Genomic DNA, 16,853 nt, shown 5'->3' on the forward strand with positions numbered 1-16,853 from the left:
CTTCTCAGTTTCCTGCACCCCACCCTTGAAATGAACCATCAGACTTGTTAATATTATATGGATCATTATTGTGCACTGGTCTTGATGTAAATTTTAGATGACATTAACCATGTCCACAGAAACAGAACAGAACAAACCAAACCAGATACTTGATTGGTACCTAGAAAAAAACACCTGATGCTAAACCTGTGACTTGCTTATCTAGATGGCCTATGGCCAATTACACATTTGTACTATCTACATGAACTGTATACTACTCCCTCTTACTCACCAGAATATACAACTTTTTCAGATTTTTTTAAATCTAAAAGTGTTATATATTTATTACCATGCTCCGCGGCACTCCATGTATGCGCAGATAGGACGCTGCATCACAAACCTGGAAGTCCTATCATTGCAAACCCAGAGAGCTGTCCTTTGTGAGTCTCTTCATGAATATGGCATTTGGAAATGGCGATATGTATGTGTTGAGTGGCTGGATGCATTGCATGCAAAATGCAATGCTTGGTGCATCCCGTCCTTTAATATATTATCAGGCAGCAGCGACTTTTTGGAAATGTCGAACCGGTTGTGATAAAGTACCAGCCACATTATCACTTCACCAAGCTTAATAAATCTGCCACTACTCAGGAGCGTGCTGCATCCCTCCTGTACAGACAATGGTGGGCTCAGTACTGCAGTCTCGCATGTAATTGCACAGCATCCTACTTTTATTTTTCTGTTATTCATTGTGGGGCAGATGTATTTAGCTTGGTGAAGAGATAAAGTGGACATAAAGTGATAACTCACCATCCAATTAACTCCTGTCACAAACACAGCTTATTGGCTGGTGTGCTATCACCTTTCACTTTGGGGGAGATTCTCTAAGAATCTCCGCCCCCCATCGCATTTATAATTATCGCATATGTTCTAACATATGCGATAATTATAGCAAAGGACAGCTCTTGCGTTAAGAGCTGTCCTTTGCGGTGAGAGTCGCCGGGTCCAAGCAGGTCCCGGCGGCTCCCTCCTCCCTCACACACCCGGCGCTGCTGCTGCTGAGCCAGGCTCTCCTCCTCCCTGCACCCGGAAGAGGATCAGTGCAGGGAGGAGGTCAAAGGTCCGGGCAGCACTGCGCTGTGCTGCCCGGACACAGGTGAGGGAGGAGGGGGCGATGCGGGGCGGCGGGGGGTCCGTGCGGGGCGGCGGTGGCGGGTCGTTGCAGGGCGGCGGTGGGATGCGGTAGAAGCCCATTGGCTTCTATGGGGCATCGCCAGATTTTTTTGGCGATGCCCCCCGCCGCGTTAACCCGGCGGGGGATGCTTACAGCATCCCAAAATGCGGTAAAAACCCCGATAACGGGGTTTTTACCGCATTTCTTGCATAGAGAATCTCCCCCTTTATCTCTTCACCAGGCTTATTACACCTGCCCCTGAGTCTCTGACCAGATGCTGTAATACACATTAGATATACATGTTTTACATTTAACTCCAGATATCTCAGAAGTGTATTACACTGGTTGTGGTGGACACGGATTTAAATAAAAGTAATTAATGGTGGCAAATTTGAATTATCATTATAGGTACTATATCGATCAATACTTTTCACAATCAACTAATTTTAGCTCTGGGTACCGTTAATTAGTTAGATATTTTTGCTTGTACCATAATACTACTAATATAGATTGTAAGCTTGCGAGCAGGGCCCTCCTACCTCTATGTCGGTTTAGTACTACCAGCTTTGTTTTACTGTTGTTTCCTATTGTAAAGCGCAATGGAATTTGCTGCGCTATATAAGAAACTGTAAATAAATAAAAAATGACTACTAATACTACTATTACTTATAAGAATACTAATAATAATAATCTGCCAATATCTCAGCGTTGGAAGACCAAACCTATTATACACCATTGTGAATTATAAAACAATTGTATCTGCAAGCAGTAAGAGTTATGATGTAAGAGAGGAAATCTATAGTCACAATACACAGACAATATAATTAAAGACAGGGTAGCGATAAGCGGCTTATCAGGAAATGACATTGGAAGGAGTTACATAGAACATTAAGAAATATTAGTGTTGTTACACAGAATAACAGGAGGATTATAGATAGAGGTTGCAATGAGATTATGTAGGAAACACAATTGAGCTGGGGTAATACCAGGATGTCACGTGTGCATTATACTGACTGATATCATTCCCACTGATAAATGTTACACTGATTTACATTTTATATTCAAAGTAAAAACTGTTCCACACTACTAACACACTCAGTCAGGCAACACATTCATTGCTCTTATCCGGTGGCTGTGCCATGGTCCTACCTTTGAAGCCATTTTCCATGATGTATGTGTTCTGGCGTCTCTCCATCCCACTGGCACCTGGAACAAGAGATAAAACTCACAATTGTCATACAAGATATATAGCTCCTGTATTATTCTGAATACGTCAATATGAAGTGATCAGAAACTGTTTCACCCCAGAACTACACGCCTAATCTATAGTCCAAGTATTATTGATCAACTGGACTGTGGTGACCACACTGAAAACTGTAGCACATATAACGGTCCTAGGGGCCAGATGCATCAAGCTTCAAAAAGTGAAAAAATGGAGAGTGATAAACAACCAGCCAATCAGCTCCTAACTGTCATGTTACAGGCTGGGTTTTAAAAATGACAGGCAACAGCTGATTGGCTGGTTGTTTATCACTCTCTACTTTATCACTTTTTGAAGCTTGATACATCTGGCCCATAGGCAGCAGCTTCACATGACTTGTGGAGAACAGGGACATTACAGAAATAGGTCACCTAAGAAACAATGGGTGAGATTTAATAGGATGAGAGATTCAGAAAGTGAGAGATTTGGTAAGAGATCTCCAGTTTTTTTAAAGCGGCAATCATTTACATGGCAAAACCAGTTTGATTTTGCAGTGTAAATGATTGCCGCTTTAAAAAAACTGGAGATCTCTTACCAAATCTCTCACTTTCTGAATCTCTCATCCTATTAAATCTCACCCCATAACTCTTGGGATGGGCTAAATCTGCCAGCCTGATCCACCAATTTAGTAATGCTTGCCAGCAGTTGGTTATCACTGATTACTCCTTCTGGGCTCATTTAGCCAGACTCACTAACTAAACTAACTGTGCAACAAGATGCCACAGTTGTAGTAAGGTAACTGCTGCCAGCACTGTCGCTGGCACTTGCAACTGTTTATGCTTCTGGGTGGTGTGTGTAGCTGCTGCTGCAGTACCTCTTTACTGATTCCACCTGCCATATCCATTGATTGCTTACTTTGGCTCAGGGCTGTCTGGTAGTGAACAGGGCGCTGAGCTGGCCTCAATGATGGGCACTCAGAAGATGTATTAAAGGGGCAGCACTAATCTGGTAATCACAGGTATATAGCTGGGGCCTTACAGAAACACTGCAGGTTCTCAGTACAAATGAAGTGTGCTGAACAAATAGTAAAAGAGCGGTTCCACCACTTGAAGGAAATCAGGTAACACACGACACAAGCTACTAATTCTTGTACATATTCCACACATGGAGCCATTGGGGTGTAAAACAGCCCTCGGTCCCTATAGATGTCAGCACAACCCAGAAGGAAGCACAGCATCCAGATTGAACAGTACACAGAAGGTGCACCTAATGGATTGGAGTATGGCAACCAAAACTAGGCCCTCCCCACCTGTCCTTATGGGGGTGCAGAAGGAACAGCAGCAGCACAATGTCACAGGTTCCCTCTGTTCCACCACTGTAGTGTTTATGTTTAATTTACTGTCATACATTTGAGCTAATATATTCTGAGTTTATATTTTTAATAGTGAATCAGCATATGTGCAAAGTGACCAATGACTTGGCCTACCCACACCAATGTTATCCAACATTACCAGCTGCAGACTTCATCTAAGAAAAGAGCAGCAGTGAGAACATTAAACATTGATCCATGTCAAAACGGTGACATAATCTTTATGCTGCAGTTCCTGGAGAGCAGGCCATAAAGATGTGGACTTTAATCGTGTGACATCATCCTGACCGCACTGGACTCTGTCTTATGTAAAGTGCATTACCTGGTCATATGGTATTTACATATTTAAAGAGCAAGCGAAGCCTCTATCTCACATTATTATGATGGTATAGACATAGGCTGTGTACAACTGGCTTGTACATAATAACAAAGCTTCAGATATCCAGAGTTGTACATTCAGGCGATATCCACACTTTCCTGTTTACATTTCAGTTTGTTACTTGTGCTAAAATGTTTTGTGTAGTTAAAAACAAAACCTAAGTAAGTAAATATGTACATTTCATGGAATCTTTCACCAATTCCATTAGGTACATGTACCAAGAGGGAGGTGTTTCTCTGCTGTCCATCACCCTGAGCAGGCAGTGTATGACTAACAAACATGCTGAGTCACATACAGGGCGGATGGCAGCTTGTCACAAATGGCACACACATCAGTTGCTGCTCACCACAGGCTGAATGGCTGCTAATTGGCGGAAACTGGGTGTTTACCTGGGATGCAGCAACCTGCTACCTCTTCCTGTATAAGCCCACCCCTCATACCCCCATCTTTATTGGCATCTCCTGCATCTAGCATGGGGTCAGTGCCATCTTAATGCATAGGCACACTGTGCAGCTGCCCAGGCTCCCAAATGTCTAGTGAAGCAGGGGCAGGTGGTGGTCATGGTCACACAGTTAGAGCAGCCAGCCAGAGTGAGCTACCTTCCTCACAGCCTGCAGCCAGGCAGTGAATATAGCATGGTATGGGAGGGGGTTGGGTGACGGGTTAATACATAAGACTTGCTGGAGCTATCCACCAATCAAAGTTCTGACAGCCATGAGGCATATGTTATGACTTTTTATTATTGGTTCCCCTGAATGGTTGTGTAGGGGTCCCAGTGCATTGCTTTGCCAAGGGCGTATTATGCTGCTAAGACAGTCCTGCATGAGGTAGGTAACTATGATAACAACTGCTCTTGTGGCCAGAGGGCTTGGGGCAGTGCTGCGATCCCATAGATGTAACTATACAGTATGGGTGTATAGTCGCATAGGAGTTATGATAACAGAAGAAATCCAGAATTGAAACCTTATTACTTGTGACATAGAAACCGGCCCTTGATTTGAAGAAATACAGTGTGGTATTGGGGGATTCATACCAGGAAGCAAAACTAGTGATGTCATAAACAGTTAAATGCCAGTAAATCATATTACAATGCGCTTTGCAAGATTGAGGGTGTGGCAGAGAACACCCTATGAAGTTCTGTTTTATTTTTTAGCAACGCTGCAGTGAAACAGAGTACTACTATACCTGAAATATTACAAAGCCATGCTTTAAGCTTTCAATTGCTCTAAATCAGGGATGGGGAACCTTTTCCCTCCAGCTATTGATGAAATACACATCCCAGCATGCCGTGCTACAGTTTTGCTAGTTGGCCATGCTAAACCTGCTGCAGTGCATTCTGGGATGCATAGTTCAATAACAGCTGGAGGGCCAAAGGTTCCCCATCCCTAAATCACACCAAGAACAGCTGACTACTTTGTAAAATGTAAGGTTTTTAAACAAACTACGCATTTGGTCATTTCCCTAATAAGATTGTCATTTGCACCCGCCGCCTGCATCAATTCCCGGCCGGACAGGACACCGAGGACCGGGTAAATATACCCTAACCCATTCACACCAGCCAGGTCCCCGGGTTGAACCTGGGAACAACCCTCCTACCTAGAAGGGTTGGATTGCCGTCAAATTAGCCCGGTAATTTGTCCCGGGTACCTTTCACACCAGAGGTAGTACCGGGTTGTTCCCGGACTCAACCCGGGAATTTAGGCTGGTGTGAAAGGGGTATTAGAGTAAGTTGCCCTCCGTACAAGTTATTGGCGTCTCTGCTAAACTTCGGCTCCAAAGATGCTTTCCTGGCCTTCACCTGACGCCAAACAATAGTTATATAGGCAATTACTAGGTACGCCCACTGTTTGCCTATATAATCAAGGGGTGTTAATACCTTGGAAAGATAATCTGTAGTGAGGAGCAATACTATTTTACAGATATGCTTTTCTATTAAACATTTCTGTTATAAACTTGTTTTAATGTTCTATACAAATGGAATAATAAAATGAATTATAAAAAAAACTATAAAAGCTTGGATAAATAAAAAGTGTGAATATTAGATGAGATCACAGCCCAATAACAGCAGAGACGGAGTGGTCATTAGGGACAAGCCTTGTTGATCGCTATTAAGATGATGATTAAGCTGTTAGAGATGGAATTAATTGGGGTTACGTCTCATGGACACAGGTATAGAGAGTGCTAGACCAAGCTCAATTATAGTACACTCATTAAGCCAAACATCATTTAACATCGCTTCTAAGACAGTTTGTTATATATTGAGGGTACTTAATATAAACCGTTTACCTGGCCTGGGGGGAAGAGGGGGGATTTGTTTATTATATATTGTAAAGTACCTAATTGCTTACATCTGCTTCCAAGCTTAATGTCATTTTATCAATCTAAATAAATGCATAATAACCTAAATAATAACAACAATAGATGCATAATTATAGGACTACTTTGATAAGTGAGCAAGCCGCGGTGACATATACCACACTTCTCAACATTTTGGAGTTTTGAGTTGAGATTCAGCAACGTGCTGCGGCGACCTCCCCCCCCCCCCCCCCCCCTCCTTACACTATCACACACGCACACTGGAGACCGCTGCCATCATGTATGGTGGCACGTGGCCACTGCAGTCATGCCTCAACCTCCAGTGAGTCAGAACAAACATGGCAGCAACCAGACACAATCCTTCATATCAAGATGCTCGATGGTCAACAGTCAACAGGTCGGCATCATATGGTAAAAGTGCACAAGGCCGACACAGACAAAATGTCGACATGGCTATGGTCAACACATGATAAGGCTGCAGTGAGGTTTTTTTTTGGTCATTTTTCCTATTGCCCCATCCACTTGGACTACAGTTGGAAATGGGGGAAGCGGTAATGGATGGAGGCAACGTGCCCGAAGCAAGGGAGACATGGTACACTAATGTGGAGTCCACATGATGAAATCTACAAATTGTCATGTCGACCTTTTTTATGTGTCAACCATTTCCATGTCGACCTTTTGTCTATGTCAACATTGTGCATGTCAACCATTGGTTGTTGATTCCCCGTCGACCTAGACACTATATACAATAAGCATCAGGACACATTATGTATAAAACACGAGTGCTGACACTTAGGGGTAAATTTATTAAAGTATCTAAAAATCTGACAGAACATCACATGCCAACAGACCCTTAACAACCTGCCCCCCTCCTTTCACTAACTACCAGTCCCCTTCTATTTTTCCAACTTTGACGGACTGGCCATCTGGCACTTCTGGCAGATGCCAGAGGGGTTGGTGACCAGGTGGTACGATTTCTTTGTGCAAGGTGGAGGCTCCGCCTCCCGATTAGCGCACAGAGAGAGCCGCTGGACTTGCGGCGGATCCAGCAGCTCTCTCTGTGCACCGCTGAGGTCCAGGAGAGAGGGGGCATCACACGCCCCTATTCGCCTCTCTCCCGCAAGCCGGGAGAGGCAGCGCATGCATGGTGCATGAGTGCACCAGTCGTGTGCACGTGTGCGACAAAGGTCGCATGCATGCACAAATGCCAGGGACGATTCGCTGACAGTAGGTGTCCCTCAACGCTCTGTTCTTGGTCCTGTCCTTTTCTCTCTATATGCGTCCTCTCCAGGGCCCTTATTCTGATCGGTGCGGATATTCCCGCTTGCGTACGGCCCGCCGATGTTTATCGTCTGCGCATGTGCAGAGGTCACTCTGCGCATGTGCAGGCGATTTCGCTGCATGGATTCTTTATATGCCGCACAGGGGGCGTAGAGGGGCATGAGGGGCTACTTATCCTCATTACCCTATGCATACGCCCCGCGTTTCATGGGCGTTCCCATGCAAACGCGGGGCGTATGCATGGTAATGAGGCCGTGACGCGTGGGTACGGGGCGGGCATCTGACATCGCCGGATGTCAGCTGCCCGCCCCCATACAAGATTTCACACGGACAAGTGTCCGTGTGGTCTTGTGTTGCGGGACCTGGTGGAGCGTGCGGCCCTGCATTTGATGTTCGGCGACCATCGAATGCAGGGGCTGCTCCCACCATGGAGGAGGCGTATCCCCGTCCACATTCATGCGGACCGCCACATATCCGCATACGGACGGAGGTGGCGATCCGTATGGAAGGCGGGGATTCGCCAAGACGGACATCACCGCATATTTCTGATCGGGCCGCACCGATCAGAATAAGGGCCCAGGTGAGCTCATTCGACTGCCACTATCACCTCTATGCTGATGATACTCAAATCTACCTCTCCTCTCCTGATCTCTCTCCTTTCTCACTCGTAATTTCACTGTCTCTCCATTATCTCTTCTTGGATATTCCACTACTACAGGTTGAGTATTGCTTATCTGAGCTGTCAATATCGGTGTGTGTGTGTGTGTGTGTGTGTGGGGGGGGGGGGGGGGGGCACAAAAATGTTAGTTACGCCACTGTCAGGACCACAAGCATTTTGGATAAGGGATTTTTGCAGATTTCGGAATTTCATTTCCCATACTTACCTGGTCCCCTGGCGGTGCCCTGATGGTCCCCCGACGTCCACGGTGTCCCCTGGCATCCATCGGCATCCCCGGTCCCAAGGATGCATTGCGCGGGTGCGCCAGTGACAGCAACAGCGCACCCGCGCAATGCATACTTGAGATCGGGGATGCCGCTGAAGAGGATTCCGATGGCCGCCATGAACACCGGGGATGAGTTAAGTAATAAAATAGAGGTGAGGGGGAAAAAACAACCCCCCCCCCCCCCCCCCGAAATCCTACGGTTTTCTGAATATTTTGGATATGGGATCTCCGGGTAGCGGATACCTAACCTGTATCTTTAACTTTACATGTCATTGCTCCCTGTCCTTTAAACCACACCTTCAGCACCTCTCACATTCCTGCAGTTTCCATCTCAAAAACATTTCCAGGATCAAACCCATTCTCACCCAGGATGCTACTTATACCAGTGGTTCTCAAACTGTGGGTCCTGACGACAAAGTGGGTCCCGATCATCTAAGCATGGAGTCACAACTCCAATTTTCTGACATCAGGCTAATGACTCCTCTGATCTCTCAGCCAGTGATCCAAGTAGTCTAAAAAATTGGTTGAATTGTATGTTACTTAAGACCCCCTGGATCACTGGCTTAGAGATCCGAGGGTTCCCAGGCAGCTCTGCCCCTACTCCAGCACTCTGCTTCTCCTGTCCCAACCAGCAGCTACTTCCAATGTCACTGCAGACTGCATTACCCGTCACATTGGCTGTCATTTGTTTGGTGCCTCCGCAATACTGCTGCGCATGTGCTGATCACACATGTGGCGGCCATTCGGCGGTTACTTGCTGGGGTCCTCTAATAATTTTCATTGTCTGACGGGGTCCCAAAGCAAAATAGTTTGAGTAACCCAGCCTGATATGTTCAGCTCCAACTGGTCCATTGCTTAACCCACTGTGCTTGAATCAATTCCCTTCTATAAAACATCGGCACTTGATATATAAGATATAGTAAAAATACAGCCTTGTAGAAAGAAGCTGCTGTCAGGAGACAGGACAACCTCACCTGAGAGGGAGTAGTCTGTACTGGTCATGCGCATGGCTGGAGTATAAGATACATTGGGCATGTCGTGGTCCTTGTCCTTCTGTCTCTGCCGGTACCACAAAAAGAGCCCCAACAGGGTCATGATGATCAGCAAGAGAACGATCACACCAATGATGGCCCCTGCAGAGTGCCTTTCAGAGCCGTGTGCCGGGCTGATCTTTGTGTAAGGATTCAGCTCCTCCATCATCAGAGCAGCTACAGAAAACAGAAAAGCAAATCAGTACAGTACAACAATCTGCATCCCAAAATGACCAACCACCACCAACCAGCCCTCACCTTGGTCACAGCGGATGCCCTTGAATCCAGGGTTGCAGTAGCAGGTCCCTGTAACATGATCGCAAGTGGCATTGTTCAAGCATTCGCACATCTGCCGGCAGCCATAGCCAAACGTCCCTGGCGGACATTCTGCGGAGAGATAGAAACATACCTCAGTGACAGTGCAGACGCAGGGGACACAGTACAGGCCCTGCCTACAGATATACTGTACATGCTGCCTGTGTAGTAGTGGTGGTGCGCTGCACTGCCATGAGTGTCTGTGTAATCTCTCCACAATTACAGAAGTCATGGCACTCACATTATATGCAATTAGAGACATGTATGTCTTGTAAGTTCTTCAGCATAGTGCATTCTGGGGGAATCCTATGTCTATGTGTAATGGGGTCTTTGCAAGGAGGATTATACCACTTCTTGTGATAAGGGGGTGAGACAGACAGACACAGAACAGGACACTGTTCAATGCAACCTGTGTGCTGGCTGAAAACGTTCCTGAAGAGCAGGACACTGAGGACAGGTCACTTACTCTGTTCGCAGTGTTTGCCTGTGAATCCTGTTCTACATGTGCACTGCCCAGTGATGTGGTCACAGTCCGCTCCATTATGGCATTGACAGACATTGGCACAGTCCTTTCCATAAAAGGCTGATGGGCATCCTGCAGAATCAGAATAACATCACCAAACACCGAGTGACAGACAGAGGGGCGATCAAGTGTCCCCACTAACACGGATTTCTTTATAAGTAAACACACTGATAACTATTGCACACAGACTATGGCCCTTATTCTGGTTCACTCGCAAAGGCAAATTCCTTCTCAAATGGGCAAAACCATGTGCACTGCAGGTGGGGCAGATGTAACTTGTGCAGAGAGAATTATATTTGGGTGGATTTTTACTTCAAGGTGAGATCTATATTGCAGTGTAACAATAAAACAGTCAGTATTTTACCTGAACATAAACAAAATAACTCACCCATTTCTAAATCTCTCTGCAAAAGTTACATCTGCCCCACCTGCAGTGCACATGGTTTTGTCTATTTGAGAAGAAATTTGCCTTTGCGAGTGAACCAGAATACGGGCCTATATTCATATGGGATGCATCAGTAAGGCGGATAGGCAGCAGCAGCAGACAGTGGCTTGTGGATAAAACAAGAGTTATTTCTGCTCTAAAAAGGATCAACATCTGATCCCTGCCAGGAATCCTTTACAGATGTACAATGTGGAGTGTCCCCACCTGCAACCTAGTAGAAGATACAACAATACATATCCTGTTGTCAGTCATTTAATTCTACAGCACCTCTTCTATATTTTCTGTTTGATAACACTGTATGAATGTGTTGGAATTACATCACTACAGTTTAAATCAAAATTTACATTCATATATAGTCTGTTTATACCCTGCATGCAATGCATGTTTTCAGGTCATCTCCTCTCCAGCCCTCAAGTACCGTTAACAAGTCATGACTTCAGGATTTCTCTATTTGGGAACAGGTGACATAAATTACTGATCTAGCCCTAAGGATAATTAGCTCTGACTGTATGGGGATGAGAAAGGGACAACCGGGGTGATTCAGCTTGGCTGGGTAAGCAGCATAAAATCACTGCTTACTGAGTGGGGAAATGCTGCCCGCTGGGTGAGGGAACGCCTGCCCCCCCTTCGCAGAGCGAATGTCCGCATCTACATGCAAATGGAAGTGTTCGCTGACACAGCAATGCATGGGAGCTATATATGAGTTGGCAACTCGCTCTCCCAGCTACTGGTGCACCAGGCCTGAATTATTAGACAGTCAATAGGTCGACATGGTCAAATGGCCGATGGGGTTAAAAAGTTGTCAGGGTCAAAAGGTTGATATATGAAAAGGTCAACATGGGTTTTTCAACTTTTTTTCCGTGTCAGTGTCGACATCTGTCAACATGGACCCCCAGTAAGTGTAATGCATACCCTTGCATGGTGAGCGAGCTTTGGGCCTGGTGCCTCGCTCCGCTGATACCCTATATCCTTACATATGGCACACAAGTCAGCCTACCATGGGGTACAGATTATTACATTAAGATGCACTGTGCGTGTAGTGTAATATCACAGCTGCATTTGAATAGAAAGCTATGTATTTATATCTCCTCATGTATGGATCAATACATGTCACAACATAATGACATACCTTATCCTCGGACTATTACTAGGAACAGAGACCTAATTATCATTAACAGCAGAGCACACTCATTGCTTTTCATTATGGTAATAATGTTATTTCCCTTACTGTGCGGCTCAGCTGGGAATGCTGTGCTGCTGTGCACATGTTGCATTAGAGGCTCCTTCTAATAACAAAGTATCTGCCTCGGGCTGCCCACATATGGGATCTGGTTTGGACTTTCCAGATATCTGTGGCACAATGCCTGAGAATGCCACCTGCAGTGCTGCTGTGCTTCCAGGTGGTGGCAGTAGTGAGACAGATACTGTGCATGTGTGTACTGTAGGAATCATGCAAAGATACAGTTAAATGCAGATAGGGATAAAACTATTTACTATTCTGAGACATTTCCACTAACTACACATTCAGTCCTACTTGCTGGACCTCATGTGTTCGGTGCCCAGCGAGCAAGTCAACGCTGCCCTGCCACAGCCTTCCGAGCCCGCACAGAGGAGAAATCTTTCGATGTTTACTTACCATCAAAGGATTTCTCCTCCTCCGACCAGCGCATGACTCAGGAGGTGTACACATCCCTTTGCAGCCCTGCACATGTGCTTTGGGGGGTGGTCATGCGTTTGGTGGGGCAGTGTAAATTTGCTCGCTGGGCTCCGAATACACGCAGCCCAATAGCTGGTCTGAATCATGCCCATTGCACCAGCTCCATTCATAGCCTATAAGTTCAGTGTAATGCAGAACCACAAATACCAAGAATAATAGTGCAATTAGACCACGCCGCCCAGGACACTGAACTGTGCATGCAGTATGGTCCTGGGAATTGTGTATAGTAAGTGCATGGGTATGGATCGTTAGGTCGACCCAAGAAAGGTCGACACTCCTTAGGTCAACAGGCAGAAGGTCGACCGGTGGAAGGTCGACAATGTAGAAGGTCGACGCATATTTTAAATTTTTTTTAGGCGTCTGTATCTAGACGTCTAGTTCTGGACACTGTTCTATTCTCCCTCCTGCATCGGGCATGAAATACTGCCTGTTCTGGAACCACAGTGGGGAAAAAAATAAAAAAACCCGAGTTGACCTTCTGCATTGTTGACATTCTACCGGTCGACCGAAGGACACTGTCGACCTTCAGTCCCTGTGGACCTTCCGGTGTCGACCTAAGGAGTGTCGACCTTTCTTGGGCCGACCTAACGACCGTATCCCAAAAGGAATAGGTGAAATAATAATTAATATGTCGGTCCACGGTATTGTTTTTACATCATTAAACATGTTTAAAGTGCATTTTAAATAAATGTAATTGCATCCACTAATAGTCTGTGTTTTGTGCAATGTAGAACATGCACCATAACTCAGTGCTGTGAATGGAAGAACCTCTGCTGAGTACAAAGTACAAGTAAGAAACTCTACTAGCAGGAACAACCCATCCCTGTCGGCAGAGTAAATCAGGTTTGAGGTATCTGTACAGGAGCAATGTCATAAAACTGAGTTTTTAAAATATTTGGTAATTTTCAAATATTTATAAGCAAATCATAACATACAATGTAGAATACAAATGGTTTAGTGGTCTCCTAGTCGACCCCTGGTGGTTGAAGGCGGTGCTGCAGTTTAGGTTAAATGAATTTGCCCTGTTTGCACAAGTTGTCTTATAGAGTGCGAGATTCCAATTTCCAGGCACTGATATTAATATGTAATCTCACCCAGGTATGCCATTAGAAAGTATAGCCTGAGTTCGCGAGCAGGGCCCTTTTACCCCTATGCCTGTCTGCTAGTATACAGTTTTGTTCCAAATTGTTAAGGGTAACATAATATACTGGTTATATATAATTATTATTATCATCATTTATTTATGTGGCACCACAGGGGTTCCGAAGCGCATAGAAGTAATTTAATATTATTATTATTATTAATAATACATTTATGATCATGGGCTTTTTTAAAGGAATAATATTTACTGCGTTTTTCCTGCTCCTAGGTCTGGGTTGTTAATTACTAAATAAATAACAACGATACTATTTTTAGCTACTGGTGTAATATTGCCAGTATTCTACAGTCTCAGTCACTGACCACCATAGCTGTACCATCTGTGGTGTACAGACATAAATCCTGCAGTGTCAAGGCCCCCATACATTAAACTTGTCCAATTTGGCCTCTTCACCCAATTCTGCAGATCTGGACAACAAATCGGATGTGTTTGACATCCAACGCACGATCCCACACGCATCAAATCGGAGCTAGAGATCCTATGTGCAGCACATAAGATAAATCGCAATCTCACCCATCGGCAGCACATCTCGGTGCTTTCATGCGCCTGCGATGTATCACACCTGAAAAATGTCACATCAAGTGACAAATCATATGGAAGCCCTCTCGGGAAGTTGCCGGAGTTCAAGGGAAATTGTATGCGACCTGCCATTCAGACAAGTCTCAGTAGTGTATGGGGCCTTTACACTGTAACTGCACCATTAGGTATATTCATTGACACATCACCAGACATACATACTGTATGCAGAAAGAAACATTTCCGCAGAATGGGATCATCCAATTTTCCCAATCATCCAGACTAGATGGGCCAAATGGTTCTTATCTGCCATCAAATTCTATGTTCTATGCATGGCTAAAAGCTGTTTTAGCACATTTGTAGCACCAGCTTATTCTACAAAACTGTACAGAGAACTCGGGTAGATGCATGAAGCAGTGATAAGGGAGGAGAAGTGATAAAGTGCCTGGTACTTTATCACCAGCCAATAAGCTCCTGACTGTTCCTTTTTAAACCCAGCATGTAACTTAATAGTCAGGAGCTGATTGGCCGGTGATAAAGTACCAGGCACTTTATCACTTATCCTCCCTTATCACTGCTTCATACATCTACCACTCATTCTCAAGCGTCACAAAAAGTTTAATTTCCCAGACACAGACACACATGCTAGGAACAATTTACTAAAGGCACCTTAAGGAAGCCATGCCAACATGTGAAGAACATTTAAACCCCACACCCTAAATGAAATCAAGTGCAAAGCACTCAGATGGGCAGCAATGCTACCCACTGTGCCACTGTGCCTCACATACAATTAATAGGCTGTATTTGTCACTGTGCAAATGCCTGACCCAACATGTTTCACAGAACCAAAGGAGAGTGGAGTGCACAAACCCAGACACTTGGTCTTTGAGGGCACAGAGGATAGCTTTTTACATCCACAGGCAAACAAAGCAGTCAGCGTGGAAATATGTACATAGGGAAGTTGTTAAAACATTAATACAGACCGCAAACAAGAATGGAGCACAGTTCCTTTGTCCATTCATTCTTCCCTTTTGTTTAAACAAAGTACGAAGAGTCATCTGGGAAAACTTGTTTTAATTCCAGACAGCCAAGTGGTTAGAGATCACTCTGTATGGCTCGCGGCAGCTCCCAGGCAGGAATCCCAATGGGGGCTGCAGTACGGTGTCACGCAACAGTCCCTAGCAAATATACACACACAAGGCCAAAACCAGCGCATGGGTGTAAATGGAATTTGCACTCTTCTATGGTGCCTGCATGTTGTGATTGGAGCACCCAGTATATATTTCCATACGTTTCAAACATTAATAAGACAGAGAACAATAATAGCAGGTTAATAACTAAGGCCCTTATTCTGATCGGTGCGGATATATCCGCGTGCGTTCGGCCCGCCGATGTTTTGTGTCTGCGCATGTGCGAGCGGGGCGTAAGGCCAAATCCTGCATGATATGTGAACACTCCGAACAGGGGGTGGAGAGGGGCGTGAAGGGCTATTTGGGCTCATTACCATATGCATACGCCCCGCGTTTCATGGGCGTTCCCATGCAAACGCTGGGCGTACGTATGGTAATGCGGCCGTGACGCACGTGTAGGGGGCGGACATATGACATCCCGGATGTCAGCTGCCCGCCCAGATCCCTGCTTTTGCACGGAAAAATGTCCGTGTGGTCTGAGATTGCGGGAGCTGGTCTGCGACCATCGAATGATGGGGGAGGTTCCCTGAGATGGAGGAGGCGTATTCCATGAAAAATACACGTGCGGTCCGTTCGGCCAGCTTCTTACCGCGTACGGATGGAGTTGGCGATCCGTATGGAAGGTGGGGTTTCGTACGCACGGTCCTGGCCGCATATTCGGATCCGGCCGCACCGATCAGAATAAGGGCCTAAGTTATTGTTTGTGTATCTGGAAAATCTGTCCTTTGAATACAGGAAATAGTTTATTTTTCGGTCTGTATGCACTAAGCGCTCCTGTACCGACTTATCTTCTTTTCCCACACATTCCATATCTTACCCCGAGGCACTGATTTACGCTCTATAGGAATTCAATGTGCCACTAATATTGCATTGGTAATAGTAAAACGCACACAGACAGTGACTGCAGCCGTGGGAATGTGCAGAGCCTGCCAGGTGCAAATCCGCAGCTGTTATGTTATATATTATATATGCACTAGATGAATAATTACAGGTACTCTTTGTTGATGTCACTCTGCCTGCATATTGCATTCTTATAGGTATTTAACCTTATATGCCATTGCCAGTATTGAGTTACCATCACTCTGCCTGCATATTGCATTCTTATAGGTATTTAACCTTATATGCCATTGCCAGTATTGAGTCACCATCACTCTGCCTGCATATTGCATTCTTATAGGTATTTAACCTTATATGCCATTGCCAGTATTGAGTCACCATCACTCTGCCTGCATATTGCATTCTTATAGGTATTTAACCTTATATGCCATTGCCAGTATTGAGTCACCATCACTCTGCCTGCATATTGCATTGTTA

The 16,853-nt window shown here is 45.2% G+C and overlaps 1 protein-coding gene across 10 annotated transcripts in view; it reads right to left on the bottom strand.

Annotated features, from left to right (window-relative positions):
- The window catches only part of MEGF11 (multiple EGF like domains 11), a 418,300-nt gene that overhangs the window by 17,164 nt on the left and 384,283 nt on the right, over positions 1-16,853 (bottom strand). For 9 of the 10 annotated variants that reach the window (XM_083184347.1, XM_083184348.1, XM_083184344.1 and 6 more), the window contains 4 exons: positions 10,456-10,584; positions 9,933-10,061; positions 9,618-9,851; positions 2,303-2,359 (listed from right to left, as the gene is read on the bottom strand). In XM_083184347.1, the coding sequence (XP_083040473.1) occupies positions 2,303-2,359; positions 9,618-9,851; positions 9,933-10,061; positions 10,456-10,584 (549 nt within the window). The remainder of the gene's footprint in view (positions 1-2,302; positions 2,360-9,617; positions 9,852-9,932; positions 10,062-10,455; positions 10,585-16,853) is intronic. The other variant, XM_083184352.1, reaches the window with a different exon arrangement.

The sequence above is a fragment of the Crinia signifera genome, chromosome 4 (genome assembly GCF_055691185.1).
Source record: "Crinia signifera chromosome 4, ASM5569118v1, whole genome shotgun sequence".
Lineage (NCBI taxonomy): Eukaryota > Metazoa > Chordata > Amphibia > Anura > Myobatrachidae > Crinia > Crinia signifera.